The 20,086-nt window shown below is 30.7% G+C and overlaps 1 protein-coding gene across 1 annotated transcript; it reads right to left on the reverse strand.

Annotated features, from left to right (window-relative positions):
• Positions 1–242: 242 nt before the first annotated feature.
• LOC140433839 (uncharacterized) lies at positions 243–635 on the reverse strand. The gene has a single exon (XM_072521815.1). The coding sequence runs from the start codon at positions 633–635 to the stop codon at positions 243–245; it is 393 nt and encodes a 130-aa protein (XP_072377916.1).
• Between the last annotated feature and the right edge of the window lie 19,451 nt (positions 636–20,086).

Consider the following 20,086-nt stretch of genomic DNA (forward strand, 5'->3'; position numbering starts at 1 on the left):
AGTTCTCTTATATTCTAGTTGGTTTTCAAGTGATTTATTTCTTTTGTATTTATTAAAGGCAGTTTTACTTTCTCTAATGACCTTTTTACAAAATTCGTTCCACCATGGAACTGATGTGGAGCGTTTCGTTGGAGCTGTTTTACCGATTGAGTTTTCAGCTGCCTTAATAAATATTTTGGTCAAGTTGTCTAGAGATTCTTCGACATTAATTATTGTTGTCGAGTACTTGTTTATATCCGACTCTATTTGTTCGGCAAAAGCTTCCAATCTGCTTTATCCATTTTCCATTTCGGAAAAAACTGGGCTGTGCGGTTATGTTTGTTGTTTTCAATAATTAATGGATAATGGTCATTGTTGTATGTGAATTGCATTGAATACCAAGATAAATGTGGATAAAGATCGTTGTCACATATTGTTAGATCGAGTGGAGTAGCTTCTCCAGTTCTTATATTAAATCTAGTCGGGCTTCCGTAATTTAAGAGAGACAAGTTAAGATGATCTAAAATTTCTTCAATTACAGTACCCCGTTGGTCTTTATATGCTGATCCCCAAATCTGATTATATGCGTTTAGGTCTCCCAAGATGATTCGTGGAGTAGGAATTTGTTTGAAAAGATCCTCTAGTAGCTTTATCATTACACTTTTATTGTTTTTTGTGCATGCAGCACTTTATTTTAAATATTACAAATAAGTGAAACACATATTTTTTCGAAACTCGAAATCCGAAGATTTCTAATTGTCGAAACCAAATTCAGATTTTTTCTAAGAATTACAAGGAAAAACAGACGTTAATAAAGATGTAACATATTTTTATTTTAAAACTATGTTTTTAAAAATTTTTATCGGAAATTATCCGAACATACCTACTTATATATATATATATATATATATATACATATATGAATATATATTTATATGTATATATGCAATATGTATATATATGTATATATATATAATATAAAATTAGTTTTTCTTGGGTTTAGTGAATCACCTCATTAATGGCAGTGTACCGTTTTACATTTTGAATCTTGACAAAGGCAAGGGTTTCCTATCGAAACGTTGATTTCTATGGAAAATAAAATCTAGTTTTACAGGTTACATAATTTATTGAACCTACACCCAAGAAAAACTAATTTTATATTAAATATAGTACGCTTCAAAAAACTCAAAACTATAATATATATATATATGTATATATATATATATATATATATATATATATATATATACATGTATATATATATATATATATATGTATATATATATATATATATATATATATACATGTATATATATATACATGTATATATATATATATATATATATATATATATATATGTATATATATATATATATATATATGGATATATATATATATATATATATATATATATATATATATATATATATATATATACATATACTTCTATTTCTTTATTTCTTCGATCTTTTAAAGAATTATTGTAACCATCATTTTAATTCAAAGGCTTAATAGCTACGATATCCTATTTATCTACCGTTCATCTGTTTTTTTACTATTGTCCGTGTGGGAGCCACTGGTTGAAGTTACATATCCTTATTCTGAGACTACTCTATATGCAGATTGGCTCTGGTAAAATGTAAACAGGCCAAATCTTCTTTTAACAGGTAATGAAACTGTGATTCGACTATCATTAAAACGAGTTTTGTATTTCGGAATTTAAATGGATTGTGTTCAGTTTGTTTTCTTTCATTCTTTTCTACTTTATTGGAAGGCGTTAATTATAATGTCATTGGTAATTTTTTTTATATTTTTCAAAATGTTTTATTAAAATATTCCTACAAAAAGTTCCTACATTTAAATTCCTAATACTCAGCGGGTGAGTAAGCCTTTATAAAATGAAATCAATATTTTAAAATTATATTATATTATAATTGTATTATAATGAAAAATAAAACAATATTGAAACAATAAATTATGTCAAATCTATAAAAAAGTATATATATATATATATATATATATATACGTATATATATATACTTTTGAGAAGTGGTGATTCTTGAGGATGCAGTCTATTTGGCACACAAGACAAAGACAACTCTTTGACTTACGGTCAGCTTTATTTTTTTTATTTCTATCGACATCCCAACATTAAAAAATTCATATATGTTTAAGCTAAACTGGCTGGACTAATTTATTTTTCATCGACAATCAAATTAATAAGAATAAAAACTGTTGTTACTGGTTTTGCTTTCCACATAAAATAACTGTCTGTTTATTCATATACTATTGCATGTATATTAATCAAGTCAATATGACAATGACATTATATAATGACAATATAGTTATTTTAAGCAAAATTTTTAATGTATGTGTACTGATACGTATTGTAACGTATAACCACTTATTCTGTAATCTCACGACAAATAAGTAAGAAATTTAATAATTATAACTAGATAAATTTTATATTAATTTGTTAACAGATGTTTTGAAACAAAATTAAAATAAATTCGAAAGCTTGACAGTAAGTCTAAGAGTTTTCTTTGTCTTGTGGGCCAAAATTCAGAGACACAAACTAAAATTGACTACTCAGTTGTCTTCGTAGCAACGGTCATGTATTTTTTGTCTCAATTTAACAACATTTGAGTTAGCGAGAAACTTGGACCATGTACTAACAAAAACAAAAAAAAGTAACAGTTAGTCACCAATCAGCTCATAATATGAATTTGTGTAGTGTCTTGTGTGTGACACGTTTTTCTATGTTAACGCAATTTTATATTTTTGTATTTTAAAAATTTTATTAGGTATCATTGACAAACTCCAAAGTCTACAATTTTTAGCCAATTTTTACCCAAATCACATTAATTTTTTTTCGCTATAAACAAGCATAAGTAATTGGCACCTTTTTCACCATACCTTTTAAAGGGCTTTCTTAACTTGTTCAATTTTTAATATGTACTTTATTTACCATTTACCATTTTAAACTTTACTTTACCGGTGACCTGATGATGACCAGAAAACTGTAGTGGTAGTAACCGATCGTCGCAAGCTAAATAAACAGATTGTAAGGAGGTCTGTAATTTATTTCTAAAACCTTGTTTGAAACTCGCTCACATGGGTAACCAATTCATTATTTAAATTTTCAGTCTTTTTTCTTAACATTGATTTCTACAGTTGGTTAACCCATTCTATAATTGCTTGCGATCGAAAATTGACTTAAAACTGTAAAATCTTTAACTACGGGTTTTTTTCTCCGTAATGCTAAAGTCTAATGGGATAGTGATGCCTCTTAAATAGACTCCCTACTCAAATGTCAACCTCACTTAAAAGTTGGTGAACCCTCTTAACAATGAAGCCCGCACGACCGAATATCAGCAGAATAACTGTAACAAGTAGAAATAAGTAAATGAAATTTCACCCATCTTTCCGAGGGGTATTGGTTAAACTTGGAAGGCCGCACTGTTTAAGCTCGGTTGGAACAATCGATATTACAAATTCTTCTACCTCACCAACGCGTCTGGCCTTCATGGTGGGATGTGGCTAGAACCTTTAAAAACAAACATGTCGATTTAAACAGAGACACGAAAGGTACTCCAGGAGGATAAAAATTTTATTTCAAAATCTCACACGATTTGCTCCGAGGATTTTGGGTGAGGCAAGTAGACATCGAAGAAAAAGAAGAATGATTAACGACTCACATATAACATTCGTTCCATGTATACATACAGTGGAATAGGTTTCTTAATCAATATGAAGAGGAAATCATAAATTGAAATAATAAATTGATAGCATTTCGGACAGGATACCATACAAAATATATACAAAACGAAAGTCACAAACTAGAATAAAAATTGTGCAGATGTAACAAGGAATCGATAAAAACAATAACGGGGCATTTTAAATCCAAAATTGAAAAAAATATTGAAGAGCCTGGATTTAGCAGAAGAAACAGAAGAGGAGAAAAACTGTGGAATTCCTGGAACAAGAAAACATGTATGCTATAAATAAATTTTATAAAAGAAAACCAAACAGAATGTAAACATAGATTGCACCTTGCACCACGAAACTACCAAACATGTAATAGAATGTTTTCTTTCAACCAACAAGAGAATATTTGAGGACATCTCTACAATAAACAACGTTACAACTATTAGTGTCCATCGTATAGTTGGGACGGAAATAAATATTATCACGAAAGTTAAAAGAAAACTGATGGTTAAAAAACAACGCGGATAGATAACTTCAAAATAACATTAAATTGAGAAGAATTCCGGAAGCGAGTAAGTTCGAGTCAGATCCTCTATATAATCCGAACCAAATTGACGACGGTAACAAAAACATAAATAGAACTTCTTTCTCGAAGCCGGACTACAAGTTACAAAGAAAACGAACCAAAAAAGAACTTAATAAAGTAAGTTATAGAAAAAAACAGAGGCTTAACATGTCTAAGACCAACAGTGCGTGTTCAGAAAGTTAACAAAATTAAAGACACTTATAATAAGGAAGGGTAAATGTAAAATCTAAAAGTGTAAAATTACAGAGATTGTTGGAGACTTTAACATAACCTTGTACAGCTCGCAAAGCCAGACTGGTAAATGAACAAAAGAAACCTTCAAAAGAAAGAGAAAGCTTTGAATCAAAGATCTCACCAAATAGAGAAATTAAAAATAGAAAGAGCTTCAAAGAGATAAAAATTTTTATAAAGCTCCTGTTCACGACGTGACGGTATAATTTTTGAGCTTTTAAAAACAAGACAGTAACAATCTCAATACTAATAGATTTCTTTATAATAACAAATTCCCTAGACTAGAGTGGAAAGAGAGTCTTATAATACTGCTACATGAAAAAGGGTACAAATTATTGTGACCTAAAGAATTATAGATTTATATGACCTTAGATGAAGTAGAAAAGGACTTTAAAGAGAAACGTGTTAGACATTAGTTTCAAAAATATCTCATTTTTCATAATTATCGGATTTATGTGCTTCTTTATAGGGGCCAGTAATTTTTCTTTTAATGTTGAGAACTCCAAAAATTGTTTGAGACGGACTGCTACATATGCTACAAGAATATGCAACAAGAAATCCTTTTAAAATACAACGAGAAAATTTGCTTAAAAGTAGTATCGTATTCAGAAGAACATAAATACAAGGTAAAGGACACAACCTTTAAAGAACTTTGTGCTTTATTTGATCCGACATGTTGGGCTGGATTGTATTGTTTAAGAAAGCCAAACTTAGATAATCATTGGGCTACAGATAATACCTGTATAACGGAATTTATAAAAACAATTACTCCTCTACATATATTAATTTTTCTCTTGACAGCGCTAAGATTTTATGATTCAAGCTCGACCGGAGCGTCAACAACTTTATAGACTAGCTATCATATGTTATCAACTGCTTTGCAAATCTTAGTGCCATTTTGTATATAAAAAATTAAAATTTATAAAGAATAATTAATTTTAGCGTATATAAAATGTAAATCTGAGTATGGAGTAAGACAGACTACACCGGAATTAAACCGCAAAATTTGTCCCAAAATACCAGCGGAACGAAAAAAAATTATTCTGAAATTCAGCATTTTAGTTTCACTTTATTTTGATTTTAATTGCAACGTTTTTTTTAATGTACGTATACCCGTATAAAATTTGGTTCTGTCCAATAAATAAATAAAATATGTAACCAGTTTTTCGTTTTGTCTGTGTTTGTTTACATTTAAATGTAAAAAACTAATGAAATGAGTGAAATCAGCTGAAATCAATACATTTTTCATTAACCTAGATGGCTTAAACTATACATGTTAAAGCTGGCTCCCTCATTTGGGATTCCGCATTTCAACAAACGTTTCTGTTACCCTTTAATTGCATTATCAGAGACAATCTACAGTCTGTGCAATTTAAAAGGAGATGGGATGATCCGGTGCATGTACAATGTTCGTACCAAAGTACACCGAATGAATTTTTCTCTTTTTTAAGTAACCTCTTTGGATGATAATTGTGCACTGTTTTAATCAGGACCGTACTTAGTTTGTTCATTATATCAAAATTACCGAAGCTAGAATTCCAAAATAGAGATTTTCCTTCATTTGAACCATTATTGAAAAAATATACAAGACTAAAAAGCAAAACTGATTTATCCTCAATAATTACAATACTCTTTTTACCTATTATCAGTCTTGTGGCAGCTTTGTTACAAATATTCGACAATTTAAAAAAATAATAAGTATGTTACTATTTTTAAACTGCCTACTTTAAAAGTCAATCACACAGTCGCAAAAATACACAAGTATATATCGATACTTCAGTTGCATAGGAAAACAACTCTTTAAATTTCACGTTTGGAGTTAATTATAAGAAAGCCTTTAAGTCTTAGAAATATAATGAAACTGTAAGGAAAATAGTAAAGGCACCTTTACTTTCTTATACAAACAGTTAGATATACTGATCTATACTATCTGCCATCAGATTTATACTTTTATTAGTTGTATATGAAGTATTTTAAAAAATGTTATTTTCATTCGAGAGTAAAATATTTTTATTTTTGACATATTTTTTTTCTAGAATTAAAATTAATTTTAAAATATTCAACACTGTTTATTTACAATAAAAAAACTATTTTTCAACATTTTCTTTGCAATGCAGTTAAACATTTAAGTTTGTGCAATAATTCAATACATTTTATTTTAATAATTTTAAATTCATTGAAACTATTCTAAATGGTAAACTAAAATATTAAAATCTACTAAGAATGTTAAAAAATATTAAAAAATGTTAAAATCTAATTGCGTATACTAATTCCATAAAATTTTCTATATATATTTATATATATATATATATATATATATATATATATATATATATATATATATATATATATATATATATATATATATATATATATATATATATTATATTTTTACCGTATGTAGAAAGTAAGTGAGCTTCTATCGTTTATAAAAAGTAGGTAGGTATATTTAAATATGTAGGTAGTATATTAAAATTAGGTATATTAATTTCTCAATTTCAAATTATTGATTCTAAATAAATTTCATTAGGTATTTATTGAAAATCGAGCAACACTGTTTTTTTATTTTATTATTTGTTTATTTGATCAATAAATTATATGGTGCAACTGAATTTCGTACCACCAGAGGCGTACGACAAGAAGATGCAATACGATCAAATATCTTCTGTCCAACTTTAGATTTTCAGCAAATGTTTAATATATTTTCTATATATTGATAGAAAATATCTTAAACATTTAAGATTTGCAGGCGACATAGTTCTGATTGCTAATATTCCTTTCAAACTAAAAGAACTTATACGCCACCATAATGCAGGTATATATGAAACTTGAGCAATAAAGAAAGAGACAATAGCGAAAGTCAAATTTACTCTTAGGTCAATAAAGCGTTGCATGCTAGATGTAACAAAGAGGGATCGAAAAAAACAAAATGGATTAGACAGATAACCCCAATGGTAAAAAGAAAGAGAATATTATTACTTCCTACAACAAAAAGTCTTCAAAAAACCAGGAAACTTTAACGAATAAATATATGGATATAGGGGTAGAAATAAGGATAGTCATAGACGGGAGATGGTTCTTGATAACTGGTCCTCATAAGACACCTAACTCTCACTTATGGCTCCACGTGCCACACCCCGGGCAACTGCATTGGTTTGCAGGCTAAACTAAGTGAGGGTAGACAGATATGGCGAAAATTTTACCGAGTGATTGCCGGTATAAGCAGTCCCGACTTACTGACCAACGGCTTCGGGCGAATAAATTAGTAAATGTTTAGGGCATTATTTTGTCCTGAGACTGAGAAATCGGTCTCGAAGGCGGATGAACCCTACAGAATGGACCCTGCAGAACCACTGCATTAAAGACTCATAGAGTACCCCTAGTAACAATCATCATAGCAGATATGCAAAGAAGAAGTACTGATAATGGACATCGGATAACAAGATCCGGCAGGCAGGGGAAGACAAATAGATAAATACAAGGCTTTCTCGGTCCTAAAACTGCGAAACCCTTGTAATAAGAAAAAGACAACTATAAAAATTGCTACATGGAATGTAAGGAGCTTATTCTCTTCGGAAAAATTAGATAACGCCGTGTTAAAATGAATCGTTTGGGTAAAGACATATTAGGCATGAGTGATACTGAATGACCAGAAAATGGGAAATGTCCCACAAATAATCATGGAATGTTTTATTATGCCGGAAGTGACACCACAACCCATCGATAGGGAGTTGGAGTCATCATCTCAAAAAAATGGAAAGATGCCGTAGTAAACTTTACTCCATTCTCAGAGCGTGTAATGTTAATACAATTGAAAGATTAGAAGAACATAATAAACATCATAGAAGTGTGCGCTCCTACAGCAGACAAAGACGAAGAGGAAATAAAACAAGTCCATAACACTTTAAACGAGGCGATGAAAACAACAAAGAGACAACACATTAACATAGTAATGGGCGATCTGAACGTCAAGGTAGATCAGGATAAAATTGGAGAAAATTTCGGTGAATATGGCTTAGGTAATAGAAATGAAAGAAGTGACCATTTAGTTTAGTTTGTCAAAGTGAAGATTTAATAATAACTAATACATTTTTTAAATTACCCCCAAGGCGACTGTATACGTGGACGTCATAAGAACAACCATCATCCCAGCGTTACACTTAAGCCAGCTCAAAAGTGAACACCTACGACAAACAGTGCAAAAAGAAATAAGCACCAGCCTCAGAATAGCAGAAAGTTAAATCCGAGAACAGACAACATAAATGAAAAACTTAAGTATTATATACACTACAATAAGAACTACGGGAAAGAAACACCTAACCAGATCTGCAAAGAAACACAAGGTATGGATGACACCAGACATACTAGAACTAATGAATGAAAGATGTAAAATGAAGGATAATGCACAAAAATACAGAGAGGTTAATAAGAACATAAAGCAAAAATAAAGAAGGCCACAGAATGATGGATTGAAGAAAAATGTGTAGAAATGGAAAACTATGAAAGAAAATAAGACATATTCAATCTACATAAAAAGTAAACGAAATTACAGGAACTTAAAGAAGATATCAAATAAGTTTGCTTAAGAACAAAGACGGAAAGATTATTATAGATTTAACAGAAAAAATTAATAGATGGAGTGAATACATAAGAGAATTGTTTGAGGACAACAGAAATAACATTGTTCAGGTAAATGATGAAACGGGACCTGAAATCCTAAAATGTGAAGTAGAAGAGGCACCTAGAAATTCCGAAACTGGAAAGCAAAATGGACCTGATGAGGTTCCTACTGATTTGTTAAAGCTCTTGAATGATGACTCAATAGTTATAATATTGCACTTATTTAACACAATATACAAAACTGGTATTATACCTCAAGAGTAGCTGTTGTCTACATTCGTTACACTGCCAAAGAAATCCAATGCAAAAGAATTTTTGGAACATCGAACAATATCTTTAATGAACCATCTACTAAAGATAATTCTAAAAGTCATCCACAACCGAGTTTATCAAAAGTTGGATTCAGATATTAGTGATACACAGATGGGGTTCACAAAGGGATTAGGTACTCGAGAAGCTCTCTTCGGTTTGAATGTTCTTACACAAAGATGCCTAGACGTTAATCAGGAAGTAAATGCACGTTTTATCGATTTTGAAAAAGCGTTTGACAGAGTACGTCATGATAAGCTAAAAGACATTCTTGAAAAAAAGGACATGGATAATAAAGATCTGCGAATAATTCTCAATCTATATTGGAATCAGAAAGCTAACATCAAAATAGAAAATAAGATATCACAAGCAATAGAAATACGTAGAGGAGTACGACAGATATGCATTTTGTCCCCGCTGCTACTTAATGTTTATAGTGAAAGCATCTGCCAGAAAACCCTTTTGCAAGCAAACGAAGGAATCGTAATCAATGGAGAGGTTGCCTGCAACAATTATGGCATAAGTATCAATATCAAAAAAACTAAGTATATGGTCTTCAGTAAGAACATGACTTAACCAACACATATTAGTATAAACGGCATTCAAATTGAAAAAGTATCAAGTTACAAATACTTGGGTACTTCAATAAACGAAACTGGAGACAAAACAATGAAATAAAAAGACGTATCGAAATTGACAGGGCCACTTTCATAAAGATGAGGAAATTCTTCTGCAACAGAGATATAAGGATCCCTCTTCGATTAAAAATGCCAAGGGGCTACGTATTTAACACGCTATTATACGGTGTAGGAGTTTGAACTCTCAAGCAGAACAATATAAAAAAAATTGAACGTTTCGAGATGTGGTGTTACCGTCGAATGCTGAAGTTGGGTTAAAAGAGTTACAAATTTTGAAGTAATGCGAAGGATAGGAAAGACCCAGAAATTTTGTCAACGATCAAACGAAGAAAACTCGAATATTTGGGTCACGTGATGAGAGGACATAAATACGCATTACTTCAAAATATAATGCAAGGAAAAATAGAAGGAAAACGGAATCCAGGCCGTAGAAGAATGTCATGACTACGTAATTTGAGAGAGTGGTTTGGCTGTACCACTAATGAACCCTTTAGGTCAGCTGTAAACAAGGTCAGGATAGCCTTGATGATTTCCAATCTCCGATAGGAGTGGCACAAGAAGAATAAGAAGATAGTAATGCCACAAAAGTATTCAGGATGGTTGTGGCACTTTATGTGCTGATACTTTACTAGACCAAACGCTGATGTGGACCTATTTATAAACAACCTTCATCAAGCAGTTTATGAGCCTCTTATCGAAAGTGAGATTCAACTGCTGCCGTTCCATAAAATGTTTCATGTTAAACTGTGATAACGAGTATACAGAACAGGAACTACTGAGGTAGTAAGAACTAAGGAGATCCTATGGTAAGGAACAGACTTGAATCTTGCCCATCACAATTATCGTTCCAAGGTACACACCCGAATCCTCGACAAAAACGCTATTTTAAGCCTTTCGTAGGTCTACATATAGTAAATGTACTTCTTAATTACCGGCTATTTTATTTTCAATAATCTGTGTAATGCAAAACAAATGTTCAACAGTAGATCTACCTACCCTAAATCCTGCCTATCCCTCAGCCTCTAAGTCTTTATATTCGCTTTCTATTCTGTTTTTAATTATATATATATATATATATATATATATATATATATATATATTTCCATCTTTTTCTGTCATATGCAGTTATCTCTTCTAAGTATCTTGCCGCCATTGCTTCATCAATATCGTTGCGCCAACTTCTCCGTGGTCGTCCTTTCTTTCTTCTTTCAGGAGAAATCCATTCCAGTACTCTTCTAGGCCATCTTTACTCTAAAATTCTTTTAACATGTCCAAACCAGATTAATTGTTTTCTTTGTATGTCATCATTGATATTTCGCTACAGTTTCATTTCGTTCCTTATTTGTTCGTTTTTAATTCTCTTCAGTTTCGATCTACTGCAGCTTCGTCTCAGATAATCCATTTCTGTCGGCATAAGCTTTGGTGACGTCCCATACTTCCGAAACGTAAAGTGTAATACTTTGGACTATACTACCCTAAATGTGTTTTTTGGTTTCTCGTCGAATTGTTTTTTTGCCAGAGAAGATAGTTTAAGGCACGGGTCGCTGCTCTACCCCTGGTTATTCTTTCCCTGATTTTATCTGTGCTATTTTCCTTCTTATTGAAAATGATTCCCAAATATTTGCAGGATTGCACGCCTTTGATTTTGTCATCTTCCAAGACTAGGTCACATATTTCATCTGTTCCCACTGAGGGATATTCACATTTTGTCATATTCATGTTTAGATATGCAACCTCATATATTACTTGCAGTTTTCTTACCATATAGCCAAGATCGTAGCTGTCTTCAGCAATTACTACCTGGTCATCCGCAAAGAAAAGTGTATATAGCTTGTTTTCTTCCACCGTTACTCCCATGATTCAACATTTTTTTACCCATTTCATTAAGGATCTGTCCAATTAGCTTTTTAATAAGGTGGGTGACAGACGTCAGCCTTGTCTTAGTCCATTTGTTGTTTGAAAATGAGAGGTGATTTCTTGTCCCACTTTTATTCGTAATATTTTTGAGTGGCGTTAATAAGAATTGGGTTTATTTTTAAGTTACCCATTTCTATCCATAGTTGGTAGATCGGTACACGGTCATATGCTTTTTCCAAATCTATTAAAGCTATATGGGTTTCTATATTTCTCCGCACTTGTTTTTCCATTGCAATTTTTAATGTAAAGATATTATCCATCGTGGAGCGTCCGGCCCTAAATCCCGCTTGTTCTTCTGGTTGTTTGTCCTTAATATCATTTTCTATCAGGTTTCGTAGTACTTTTGAGTATAGTCGGCCTATAGTAGCAATCACTGCGATTCCTCTATAGTTTTTAGGATCCATCTTTATGCATTTCTTGTGTATTGGAGAGATATACGATTGTCATCATTCTTCTGGAAATGTTTTTAACTACTTTTCCGTATATTCTACTGATCGAGTTTGTCACGGCAATGCCTCTGTAATTGTAACATTCATTGCTTCTGCCTTTTTTGTGTATAGTGGATATAATATTAGAATTAGATATAATATTATAAGTAACGAATAAATAAATTAATTATAGTATATGTAGATAACAAACAAATAAGATAATAAATCTTCTTCTTCTTCTTGCGGTGCCTATCCGTTCCGGATGTTGGCGATCAGAATAGTCCTAACTTCACTTGCAGCTTTTCGGAATAGTCCGGTTGTAAACTTATTGAACCACTTTCTTAGGTTTTAAAGCTGAGATATTCTTCTTCTCCCTGGTCCTCTCTTTCCAAATACCTTGGCCTAAAAGATAAGTTTTAATAAGCCATATCTCTGTTCATTGCTTATAATATGGCCAATATATTCTAATTTGCGCTCTTTGATCTCGCATTCCTTGCCCATTCTACGTAGGACACATATTAGTCACATGATCCACCCATAAAATTCGTAAAATACGCCTCTAACACCACATCTCAAAGGTATCGAGCTTGAAGAAGCTTCAGAGAGCGTCCATGTCTCTTTTCCGTATAATAATGTAGAAAATACGTAGCATCTGATGATAGGGTACTAAGTGGTAAATGATGACTTCTGAAAAGAGACTTCAGCTTTACGAACGCTTATGTTGCTTTCCCTATGCGTTTTTTTATTTCAGTAGACTGGTCCCATTGACTGTTTATGTTAGTATCAAGATATGTGTAGCTCTTTACCCTGTCAATTGGCTCTTAGTTTACCAAAAGATGTATATTTAATATTTCGCTCTTACTAGATACCATGTACTTTGTTTTGTTCGTATTGAAATGTATTTCCCGTATTCTCGACTTATATCTGATATGCGCGATATTATTGCCTGTAAACCATCTAGACTATCTGCAAAAACTACTGGGCCGTCAGCATATCTAATGCTGTTTAGACGCACTCCGTTAACTAACACGCCTTCCTGTAATTGTCCCAGTGCTTGCTCGACGATACGCTTCGAGTACCTACATGTTAAATAGCACTGGAGACATATTGTATCCCTCTCTCACTCCTCTATCTATGGAGATTATCTCTGTCAATTGGTCATCTACTTTAATGTTGGCAGTTTGGTTGTAATATAAATTATATATAATTTGCAAGTCTTTATCATCAAAGCCCGCTTCTTTCAAGATGGATATGAGCTTGTCATGTTTTACTCTATCAAATTCCTTTTTGTAGTCGATAAAACAAATATATACATCACAGTTGACATCCCTGCACTTCTGGCTAAGCAAATGTATAGCGAATAGAGCGTCTCAAGTGCATTTGTGCGTGTCTCACACATCGTATTTTCACCATTTGGCTTTCAGTACTTTGTATGAGTTATTTGGTTCTTTCTTTTAGGATAGTAGGCTGGGCACATTTATTAAATTCTAGTTTTATTTCTTGAGGCTCCGCTTCATCTCTAGTTCCCAAATGGGTTTCTTGGTTTCTTGATTCCTTGGTTCTTGACGCCGATCCATTTTACTAAAAGGTACAAATTGGAAATTTAAATGGCTTCCTAACCAAACAGTAATATTTTAATAATATACCTTAAACTCACCCAAATATTAAAAACAAAAACATACAAGGGTTTTTGAAATTACAAAAACGTGATTGCATCCGCAGTGAGAAACACCTTCACATAAAAGTGCTTGTAACTTTGATTACTGATCACATCACAATGACTGCCTGAAATATTCTGAAAAGTTGTCATCTCTTATAAACGATGCTAAACGCATTCTTCGAAGGTCAAGGTTATCGTTTCAGCTAAAACAATGTCCTTGCTTATAAATAAATAATATGGTTAGTGATTCGCTTATAGCACTTGTAACGGAGGGTGAAGCTGGTGTAGGGTTCCAGAATCTTAAACTAAATGAATATGAATAGAGGATGTAATGTACATTTGTACAATAAGTCAACTGACTGAAGTACGACCTCTTTATAATAGACGGATTTCATGGAAAAAAAGCTTCGTGTGTTAAAAAAAAAATAGTTTGTAAATGGAATAATTAAATAATTTCACAAAAGAGTTCAAACATTCATTAATGATTTAGTTGAAATTTACCGATTTCAGTAATCAATCAAGTGCTTCACAATATCATTTTTATGCTATTATAATATAAATATTTTTCTTCATTATCCCCATTGTTACATTTTATTTGAAATATAACTTTCATTTTTCCAAGATTGTTATCTACCACTTAATTATAGAACAGAAGGGAGCAGTTATCGATGTGCACCTGTCTTTGTCTTTTTACCTTTGCCAACTGCTTTAATAATGATAACACCCATAGCGTCTAAATTGCATATAGTTGTTTCCTAGCACGCGATTATAATAGTAAAGGTGTCGTTTTACGAAAAGAGGTAACTTTACGAGTTTTAGTGTTGGTATACATTTTGACTTTATTGTAAAAAAATATTATTGTAAACAAATTTGTTGTCCTGTATTAATATACTTCAAGAGCAACCATTAACTGATATTTTGCTTATTTCGTTTTTTTAATTAAATTTTTTGATTTTAACAATGTCAACAAATAATCTAATCATCTATTCGCATTTCTATTTATCATTACATGTGCAACATTTTGCTGAAACTGTTATTTTCGAACTTTCCCAATTACTCTCTTTCTTTCTTTACCCTATCAGCTGTCGGATCCAGGCTAGCTATTTTAATTTCCATTTATCCATCTCTTCCATTTCTTTCTTGTTTGTTGCCATTAATTTTATTTCCTCGAGTGATTTTTGTTTAACTTTTCCCGCCTCTACTACTTGGTCTATCCATTTTTTTCTTGGTCTGCCTGTTTTGTTACGATGATCTTTGCTTCATGGAATTTTCTTGTCATTCTGTTGGGTTGCATCATCATCAGATATTCATACCAGCCCATTTTTTTTTGCTATTTTTTTCGTTATTGGTTCTTGGTTGGTGATTCTTCTAATAGTGTTGGTGTTTAATCTATCCCATTTTGTCTTTTCAACTATGCTTTTATAAAAACTAGAAATTGCAATATCTCGGACATGCGATGAGAGGCGAAAGATACAACATCTTGAGACTCATAATGTAAGAAAAAGTAGAGGGTAGGAGAAGCGTAGGAAGAAGACGCGTTTCCTGGTTGAAGAACCTGAGAGAGTGGTTTGGTTGCAGCCCAAGGCAATTGTTTAGAGCAGCTGCCTCGAAGATCAGAATATAAAGAAGAAGAACTGTGCTTCGTAGATGTCTCATGTCTATTGCATTTAATCTGCTCTTATGTTTTTTCTGACTTTTCCAGTTTTCTGGTCGTGTACGTTTTCTTTTTCTCAATATTTTCAATATCATAGTACAACTTGTTTGATTTCATTGCTCTATTTGGTATCCTCCAGTCTATTTTTCCGTCGTTAGTAATTATACTTTCCAGGTATTCATAAGTTCTATTTTCAATTCTTTGAATTGGAGTTTTTATATTTTATCTTTATTTCATTATCTTTCTTCTCTTGGTTGCCGATGATTATCATTATCTTACTTTGTTCCTTTTCCAGAAAATTTTTTCTGTTCTCTATGGATCAGTCAAAACACACCATTGAAAGATGTCACAAACAAAATTTTAACTATTCAACAAAATTTTAAAATGTATTTTGTCCAATATTTTAAATGTTATATTTTATATGTGTGTTTTCAATGTTGAGTGTCGTAGCTTTACACAGATAATCTCAACGACTATGTCTTGAAGAAGGAATAAAGGAATTCCGAAAGCTCGACCAAAAGTCAAAAGAGTGTTTCTGTAACATCCCGGCCAAACCTACTGACTGCATCCCTAATAAACTGCTTTCTTTGTTTATATCGACAGTCAATAATATCCAATATTTCTTATATATAGATATATATATATATATATATATATATATATATATATATATATATATATATATATATATATATATATATATATATAAGAAAAAAGAAGTACTTGTGACTCGTTTGGAACAAATATATACCTGTTTTGGATGGGTTGGAGTCAATAAAAGGGCTATTGGTTAACTATTTTTTTATTCTCGAGCTTTCAATTGTGTTTACAATTATTATTAAGAGTTAAAAAAGACAAAATACTTACAAGGTTGAACTAAAAAGAAAAAACAATTTTTGTTAACTTACCAAATAAAAATTAGTTTAGTAAGTAAAAATTACTGCTAATACATCTTCAAAATATTTAATATAAAAATGTTTTTATCCAATAAATGTTTCTCCGAATTTTTTTTATAATTTTGAAAACATTTTTTTAATACAAAAATAATTGAATTTATAAATAAGTTCAAATAGCAACCAATTACAAATAGCCTCAATGTCATAAATGCCAACATAAAATTTTTATTTTTGACAATTATATTGTCAAAAGTAAAATTTCGTTTAAACATTCTTTTTTGTTTAGTAACAAAAAGAAGAAGATTTATTCACCGTTGACAGATGTCTGAAAGAATGTAACAGATATGGAGAATTAAATATGACATTTTACAAGTTTTATATATAAATCATAAAGAAAGAATATAATTATAAATTTTGCTTAAATTTTGAATTTCTGATCTTTTGTTTAAATTATTATCACTTTTGCTAATACAAACCATTTCCAAAAAAGTCCTTTTAAATTTATTACTTTCACTAGATAAAATTTTAATGTTATCATAATCCATAATATGGTCTTTATCGATTACATGCTCCGCCAAAGCACAAGATGGTTTTTTAATTCTGCAATCGCTTTTGTGAGAAATAATGCGATTTAAAAGATTTCTTCCGGTCTCACCAACATATTCAGCCTCACACTGAGTACAAGTAATGCTGTATGCTAAATTCGTTTTTTCAAATTTGTCTATAGGATATTTAGTTTTAGAATATAAAGATGAAATAGTTTTGATGTTCTTTGTTGCTATTTTTATATTGTCAATAACCTATAGTGTTTGTATTAATTTAGGTGTTAATGATGGTATAAAAGGTAGTGAATGATAATAGATGTTCTGATTGTTAGATACAATGTTTTGAGATTGAGCAAAAAATGGTGTTAAATTATTTATATTACCAATATTAGAAAAAAGCATCCTATGTAGCATATCTGGAGGATAAGAGTTTTCAATTAGAATATTTTTTAATAATTGAAGATCTTCTTGTAAATAATCTGGATGAGAAAGTTTTAAAACACGTTCTTTTAATCCTGTTATAAGGTTCATTTTCATCTTATTTGGATGGTGAGAGTAATAGCTTATAAATCTATTACTACATATGGGTTTTTAAAAAACCCATATGTAGTAATTTTTACGTACTAAACTAATTTTTATTTGGTAAGTTAACAAAAATTGTTTTTTTTTTTAGTTCAACCTTGTAAGTATTTTGTCTTTTTTAGCTCTTGATAATAATTGTTAACACAATTGAAAGCTCGAGAATAAAAAAATAGTTAACCAATAGCCCTTTTATTGACTCCAACCCATCCAAAACAGGTATGTATTTGTTCCAAACGAGTCACAAGTACTTCTTTTTTCTTATATATATATATATATATATATATATATATATATATATATATATATATATATATACAAACAACACAGTTTATTAGGGTTGCAGAATTGGCCGAGATGTTAATGAAACACTCTTTTGACTTTTTGTCTAGCTTTCGGAATGGTTTTATTCCTTTTTCAAGACACTGTAATAAGAAAAAAAGTGTAAATATTTATAAAATATCACAAATCTTCAGTGCAACTTACTAGTCGTTGAGATTATTTATAAAAGCATAGAACACTCAATATTAATAACACACAAATAAAATATAAAATATGTAGTGGACAAAATACATTATACATAAAAAATACATACATATATATATATATATATATATATATATATATATATATATATATATATATATATATATAAAGATATATATATATATATATATATATATATATATATATATATATATATATATATATATATATATATATATATATATAAAGATGAGTAATGGGTGGTTGGAGTCCCAAGTACAGTATTAGGCAGAATATTGTTATTAATTGAATTATTTGATATTATTCTGAGTTGGTCACCATTGGGCATGTAATTTAAAGAGGAACCATAACTCTGTGCATAAAGGTATTTATTAATGAGGGTGAAGGATATGAATTCTCAATTAAAATATTTTTAAGTAATTGGGGGGATTTCCTTCGATTAACCGGATGTGTCTATTTAACCTACAGCTCAAAGCTTTAACTAGGTTTAATTTATATTTGTAGGGATGACAAGAATGGTAGTTGAGAAACCTATTAGAAAACTTACCCGTCAAAATATCTCTAAAAAATACTAAAACCATTGGAAAGTTATTCTCCAAGTCTAAAACTCCACTAAGCTCGTTAGAGCACACTAATGTGGTCTATCAGATACCTTGTTCAGAATGCAACTCCTGCTACATTGGCCAGACTAGTCGATCTCTTCTAGGGCGTATAACTTCACACAAAAGCGACATCAGACTTTCCAAACCCTCTTGTGCCCTTGCACAACACGCCATTTCCACTAAACATCACATTGATTTCACAAATACCAAAATACTGGCGAAACAAAACAACCATCAGAAACGCTCCTTTATTGAAATGTGTGAGATCCTCAAGAACTCATCGGCAATAAACAAAAGAACCGACATCGACAATTTGAGCCAGGTTTACCACTCTCTCATCTTACGAAATAAATGATACCAATTATTCTTCAGTTAAAAGTTGGCGTATTTTTTGTTCAAAATAATAACAAAATTATCCCCTATTTCCAAGTTTCATTAAAACATAAATTAAAAAATAATATATCAAATATTTCCGCCATATAAATTCCACCTGTCCAACTAATTATGCAATGTCCCCTGTAGAAGTTCATAATTGTCTGAAACCTTGGAATTTGGTGACACATGGCCCTTACAAAAAAATTTTCGGTATCGCGTCAAGTAGTTTGCTTAGATGCAATAAATCAGATTTTTGTTGGTCTTCAGTGGAGAACCATCTAAATAAAGCCAAATGTTCGTTTAAAATTTTTTAAATATTCATATCTACGAATATGAACATTATTTTCTGCAAAGTTTGTGTGTTTTTTGTTTTTGTTTTTTGTTTTTTCTTTTTTGGTTAAGTTAGTTTTAAATAAGGAGTAAAGTGTACAGTAGATATGATAACATCGATAACATACTACATATTGAGTTGTAAGTTATGAACTATATCTTTATTTCTTATAAACTCAATGTCATTTGTTATATTTTAGAGAACTGATGAAGCTTTAGAAATATAAAGCGAAACGTCTTCAATAAACTTATGAAGTAGTTGACTTCTTTTTTTATTTGCCAACCTGAATGACCGATTAAACCTCTGAATTCACTAGTTGAATACTTTAGAAATATATATATATATATATATATATATATATATATATATATATATATATATATAAATATATATATATATATATATATATATATATATATATATATATATATATATATATATATATATATATATATATATATATAAAGTAACCTTCGTCGTCCATCGACGGAAGTACGCATACGCACATCGACCATATAATA

Source organism: Diabrotica undecimpunctata, chromosome 2 (genome assembly GCF_040954645.1).
Source record: "Diabrotica undecimpunctata isolate CICGRU chromosome 2, icDiaUnde3, whole genome shotgun sequence".
NCBI classification, from domain to species: domain Eukaryota; kingdom Metazoa; phylum Arthropoda; class Insecta; order Coleoptera; family Chrysomelidae; genus Diabrotica; species Diabrotica undecimpunctata.